Below are 6,868 nucleotides of genomic sequence, written 5' to 3' on the forward strand. Positions count from 1 at the left end.
TCTGGTGTATATCTACTCTGTATTTCCTGATCGTGTTGGTGTATATCTACTCTGTATTTCCTGATCGTGTCTGGGTATATCTACTCTGTATTTCCTGATCGTGTCTGGTGTATATCTACCCTGTATTTCCTGATCGTGTCTGGTGTGGATGGACAAACTCAACATGCGAACGATGGCGCACGGGTGTGGGGTGTAGCCAGCATGATAGGTATTAGTTAAAAGTTTGCAAAACACTAAAAGTATCGTTGCCCATACTGTCAATAACCACTACCACACGACGGGTCATCTTACCTGCGTAACATATCTCTTCCTAGCTGAGAACCATTGCTCATGGGTAATGTAGTTGTGATCTATACAGGGATGAGGACTCTGGATGGGGGGGGAGAAACGGATGAGGGAGGTGGGGTTAAACAACAACCATGGTGGTAACCAGACATGGGTTAAATACTATTCGAAATCATTTCAAATACTTGATCTGTGTTTTCTTAAGTTGCGCCTGGCATAATAACCAATGGGATAGTCAAAACGGCAAACCCCGCACTCCAGGCAAACAATCAAAAGTATTTGAAAGATTTCAAATAGAATTTGAACCCGGTCTGGACATAGTATGTTCATGTGATGAAATAGACACATTCACAGCCAGACAACAACATGCTGAATGTAAATGTGAGAGAAGGACAACTTATTGTCTTGTCACAGAACAGGGAGGTGAAGAGGGAGTATTGGTGAGGACAGACATCGTCAGCGGTTCAGAGGTCAACAGGAATTCTTCAGTCACAGGAGGGATGCAGACAGAGGGAGACAGGTTATCACAGGAGGGATGCAGCACAGAGGGAGACAGGTTATCACAGGAGGGATGCAGACAGAGGGAGACAGGTTATCACAGGAGGGAGGCAGACAGAGGGAGACAGGTTATCACAGGAGGGAGGCAGACAGAGGGAGACAGGTTATCACAGGAGCGATGCAGACAGAGGGAGACAGGTTATCACAGGAGGGATGCAGACAGAGGGAGACAGGTTATCACAGGAGGGAGGCAGACAGAGGGAGACAGGTTTATCACAGGAGGGATGCAGACAGAGGGAAACAGGTTATCACAGGAGGGTGCAGACAGAGGGAGACAGGTTATCACAGGAGGGATGCAGACAGAGGGAGACAGGTTATCACAGGAGGGATGCAGACAGAGGGAGACAGGTTATCACAGGAGGGAGGCAGACAGAGGGAGACAGGTTATCACAGGAGGGAGGCAGACAGAGGGAGACAGGTTATCAACAGGAGGGAGGCAGCATCTCATTCAGGAGGGTTTGGATCAGAACAACAACATGTTTATTGTTTTCATTCTGGCCGTTATCCTCCAGGTGTTAGCTGTCTCTGTCTCTCTCTCTCCTTTTCTCCCTATCTTTCTGTCTCCTTTTTCCCTCTCCTTTTTCCCTATCTTTCTGTCTCCTTTTCTCCCTCTCTCTCTGTCTCCCTATTTTTCTGTCTCCTTTTCTCCCTATCTCTCTGCCTCCTTTTCTCTCTCTCTCCTTTTCTCCCTATCTTTCTGTCTCCTTTTCTCCCTCTCCTTTTCTCCTATCTTTCTGTCCTTCCTTTTCTCCTCTCTCTCTGTCTCCCTATTTTTCTGTCTCCTTTTCTCCCTCTGGCTCCTTTTCTCCCTCTGTCTCCTTTTCTCCCATCTCTCTGTCTCCTTTTCTCCTCTGTCTCCTTTTCTCTCTCTGTCTTGTCCTCTTTTCTCCCTATCTCTCTGTCTCCTTTTCTCTCCTATCTCTCTGTCTCCTTTTCTCCCTCTTGTCTCCTTTCTCTCTTCTGTCTCTCTGTCTCCCCATCTTTCTGTCTCCTTTTCTCCCCTCTCTCTCTCTCATTTTCTCTCCTCCCTCCTTCTTCTACTCTTTCTCCCTCCTCTCTCTCTCTATCCTCCCTCTCTCCATTATCTCTCATCTCTTTCTCTTCCGACTAAACAGAATAAATAAACTTTGCTCAGGCGCGGACCTAAATGAATCCAAATGGCTGTATCTGTAGAACGTTCAGGTTGATATGGCCGACCTGCCCTTAACCATACTGCTGTCTGGTAACAAATTGTTACATTTAATTGACAGGAACATTGAATCTCTTCATTCTGTCTGAGTGATTTTTAAAGGGGGAATCTGGGATTCAAAATATCCCACATTGGCAATAAAGTGGTCAGTTATATATTATATATATATTATCAATCATTTAAATGTTCAATCCCAGATTGCCCCTTTAAGGGGTTGTTTTGTGTGCAGACAGTGGCTCTGTGACGTATCCCTGACAGTAATTTAATGGAATGTTTTAAAAAAACAGCCTTCTGTGACAACAAATAACACTGTGCTACGCTAGTTAAACATCATATCACTGTGCTACGCTAGTTAAACATCATAACACTGTGCTACGCTAGTTAAACATCTACACTGTGCTACGCTAGCTAAACTCATATCACTGTGCTATGCTAGTTAAACAACATAACTGTGTACGCTAGTTAAACATCATATCACTGTGCTACGCTAGTTAAACATCATAACACTGTGCTACGCTAGCTAAACATCATAACATTGTGCTATGCTAGTTAAACATCATATCATTGTGCTACGCTAGTTAAACATACATATCACTGTGCTACGCTAGTTAAACATCATAACACTGTGCTACGCTAGTTACCATCATAACACTGTGCTACGCTAGTTAAACATCATAACACTGGCTACGCTAGTTAAACAACATAACACTGTGCTACGCTAGTTAAACAACATAACACTGTGCTACGCTAGTTAAACAATACACTGTGCTACGCTAGTTAAACAACATAACACTGTGCTACGCTAGTTAAACATCATATCACTGTGCTACGCTAGTTAACATCGTAACACTGTGCTACGCTAGTTAAACATCATAACACTGCTACGCTAGTTAAACATCATAACACTGTGCTACGCTAGTTAAACATCTATCACTGTGCTACGCTAGTTAAACATCATAACACTGTGCTACGCTAGTTAAACACATAACACTGTGCTACGCTAGTTAAACAACATAACACTGTGCTACGCTAGTTAAACAACATATCATTGTGCTACGCTAGTTAAATCATTACACTGTGCTACGCTAGTTAAACAACATATCACTGTGCTACGCTAGTTAAACATCATAACACTGTGCTACGCTAGTTAACATCATAACACTGTGCTACGCTAGTTAAACATCATAACACTGTGCTACGCTAGTTAAACAACATAACACTGTGCTACGCTAGTTAAACAACATAACAACTGTGCTACGCTAGTTAAACAACATAACACTGTGCTACGCTAGTAACATCATATCACTGTGCTACGCTAGTTAAAACAGAAACTGTGCTACGCTAGTTAAACAACATATCATTGTGCTACGCTAGTTAAACATCATAACACTGTGCTACGCTAGTTAAACAACATAACACTGTGCTACGCTAGTTAAACAACATAACACTGTGCTACGCTAGTTACACATCATAACTGTTGTGCTATGCTAGTTAAACAACATAACACTGTGCTACGCTAGTTAAACAACATAACACTGTGCTACGCTAGTTACACATCATAACACTGTGCTACGCTAGTTAAACAACATAACACTGTGCTACGCTAGTTAAACATCATAACACTGTGCTACGCTAGTTAAACATCATAACACTGTGCTACGCTAGTTAAAAAACATAACACTGTGCTACGCCAGTTAAACAACATAACACTGTGCTACGCTAGTTAACAACATAAACTGTGCTACGCTAGTTAAACATCATAACACTGTGCTACGCTAGTTAAACAACATAACACTGTGCTACGCTAGTGAAACATCATAACACTGTGCTACGCTAGTTACACATCATAACACTGTGCTACGCTAGTTAAACAACATAACACTGTGCTACGCAGTTAAACAACATTCCACTGTGCTACGCTAGTTAAACAACATAACACTGTGCTACGCTAGTTAACAACATAACACTGTGCTACGCTAGTTAACAACATAACACTGTGCTACGCTAGTTAAACAACATAACACTGGGCTACGCTTGTTAAACAACATAACACTGTGCTACGCTAGTTAAACATCATATCACTGTGCTACGCTAGTTAAACATCATAACACTATGCTACGCTAGTTAAACAACATAACACTGTGCTACGCTAGTTAAACATCATATCACTGTGCTACGCTAGTTAACATCATATCACTGTGCTACGCTAGTTAAACATCATAACACTATGCTACGCTAGTTAAACAACATAACACTGTGCTACGCTAGTTAAACATCATATCACTGTGCTACGCTAGTTAAACATCATAATCACTGTGCTACGCTAGTTAAAACATCATAACACTATGCTCGCTAGTTAAACATCATAACACTATGCTACGCTAGTTAAACATCATAACACTATGCTACGCTAGTTAAACAACATAACACTGTGCTACGCTAGTTAAACATCATATACTGTGCTAGCTAGTTAAACATCATAACACTGTGCTACGCTAGTTAAACATCATAACACTGTGCTACGCTAGTTAAACATCATAACACTGTGCTACGCTAGTTAACAACATAAAACTGTGCTACGCTAGTTAAACAACATAACACTGTGCTACGCTAGTTAACAACATAACACTGTGCTACGCTAGTTAAACACATATCACTGTGGCTACGCTAGTTAAACAACATATCACTGTTTATTTTGCTAAACAGCTGTTTTAAAAACAAAGCAAAAAAAAAATAGATCACAACCTTTTGTTACACTAGCGCTAGCTAAACAAGCCTTCTAACACTGCTGAGCAACAGCCTGTTTAACTCCAGTTCATCAGGTCTCATCATCACTACTTCTATTTGCGCGTACCCGCTAACTAGCTAGCCATTTCACATCCGTTACACTACGCTAGCTAAACAAGCCTTTAACTCCAGTTCATCAGGTCTCATCGTGATCATATTACTTGGGAGTAACAGGTGTATGTATGTGGACTGCCAACAATGCATTAGTCTTATTTGAGTGCTCTGGGCTGGTACTGTGGTAGGGGTGTACAGGCACTCGAATGAGCCAAATAAGCAGATGGCTAGTTGTGGGATTGTGATGACAGGGATAGCAGGCGTTTGCATGGACTGGCTGCATGGGAAACAGTGCAGCCAGTCCAATAAGATGGACACACACACACGGACACACACATACACACACATACACACACGGACACACACACACAGAGGGGCGGCAGGTAGCCTATTGGTTAGAGCGTTGGGCCAGTAACCGAAAGATTACTCGATCAAATCCCCGAGCTGACAAGGTAAAAAAAAATATGTCGTTCTGTCCCTGAACAAGGCAATTAAACCCACTGTTCCCCAGTAGGATGTCATTGTAAATAAGAATTTGTTCTTAAACCGACTTGCCTTGTTAAATAAAGGTTAAAAAATAAATAAAACACAGAATAAATGAACAGTCAGACATGGAGCCAAATGAAGCCAAGGAATCTATTAGTACTGTGAAAACTATTAGATGTATTACCTGTTAATATTAACTACAGAGATATATTACCTGTGTTCCTCCACATACTGGACAGCCAGGGAACAGCAGAGGTCTGGGTGTGAGCCTAGCGGACATGATGCTGCACCGATCACCACCGTCCACCGGGGGCGCTCTCTCACTGCTCCAGGACAGGGGCCGTTCTACAGGGGCCTGCCTCGGGGTGCCTACCCGCTGGAGAGAGGCCTCAGTGGGTGTGGAGGGGAGGGAAGGACACCCATGCCCTTGGATCTGTCCTTGACCTCCATCACCACCGAGCCGCCTGTCCCTGCCCAGTTCGGGTGGTCCTCCCTGGGGTGGAGGATCCCTGAAGGCCAGGGTGTGCAGGAGGTTCCTGGGGCTGTCGTACTGTAGTCTGAGAAGGCTGGGTGCCTGGTACTCCTCACTATGCCACCGGGGGGCGCCAGAGCTAAAACCACTAGTCCTGGAGGAGAAGGAGGAGCAAGACGGGGGGCAGGAGCAGGGAGTAGGGGGGGAGGGAGGGCCGGGCTCAGGGGTCCTTAAGGACAGAGGAGGAGGTGGAGGAGGTAGAATGGGTGGAGGAAGAGTTAGACAGGGAGGAGGGGGAGGTAGAGAAAGAGGAGGTAGAGAGAGAAGAGGGGGAGGTAGACTAAGGACAGACCCAAACTCCTCCCCTCCTCCTTGACTGGCTGTGTCCAGGCTGCCCGTACAGGAAGAGAAGCTCCCAGAGTAAGACGATTGGCTGCTGGCCGTGGCGATGCCTATCCCGCTGTCCAARGAGCTTTGGCGCCCGCTGTCGTGGAGACTGCGAGAGTGGGAAGGCGGTTTGAAAGGAGGGCGGTTCATGACAGCATTATAGAGATCCTCGTCCAGATTGGTGGAGGACCTCGCAGTGGGAGGGGCCGACAGGGTCTCGGTTGAGGAAGTGGGGCGTTTTGGCCATAAAGGGAAGTGGCAACCATGAAGCATCGGAACTAGAGAGAAGACTCAGTATGCTGTCCCACAGCAGTAGACAGAGCAGTACAGGTAATCAATCAATACCTCAATCCACCAATCAATAATCCCAGTTTTCAGTTCATCTCCTGACTGTTTACCCATCAATAAACGGTGTTGTTAGTAGTTCACCGTTTTAGGAATCATTAATCAATCAATCCATCATTCACTTAAATCTTAAATCATTTGACCTTTACTCAATTGACCTTTGTTCAATCAATCAATCATCAATCAGCTAATCAATAATCTTCTTCCCCAGCCTCCACCTCCAGTTACAGCACCTCCGTTGCCGGGACGACCGCAGCAGTATCTCTTCCCCTCCTCCAGCCAATCAGACGCCAGCTACCGGGAAA

At 44.4% G+C, this 6,868-nt stretch overlaps 1 protein-coding gene across 1 annotated transcript; it reads right to left on the reverse strand.

The window, feature by feature from the left end:
* Positions 1-291: 291 nt before the first annotated feature.
* On the reverse strand, positions 292-6,472 carry LOC139027319 (protein Dok-7-like; the record flags this gene model as incomplete). The annotated part of the gene is made up of 2 exons (XM_070442439.1): positions 5,574-6,472; positions 292-369 (listed from the first exon to the last, which is right to left on the reverse strand). Coding segments are annotated over exons 1-2 (873 nt in total), but the record flags the coding sequence as incomplete, so codon positions are not given.
* Positions 6,473-6,868: the final 396 nt, after the last annotated feature.

The sequence above is a fragment of the Salvelinus sp. IW2-2015 genome, unplaced genomic scaffold (genome assembly GCF_002910315.2).
Source record: "Salvelinus sp. IW2-2015 unplaced genomic scaffold, ASM291031v2 Un_scaffold9747, whole genome shotgun sequence".
NCBI classification, from domain to species: domain Eukaryota; kingdom Metazoa; phylum Chordata; class Actinopteri; order Salmoniformes; family Salmonidae; genus Salvelinus; species Salvelinus sp. IW2-2015.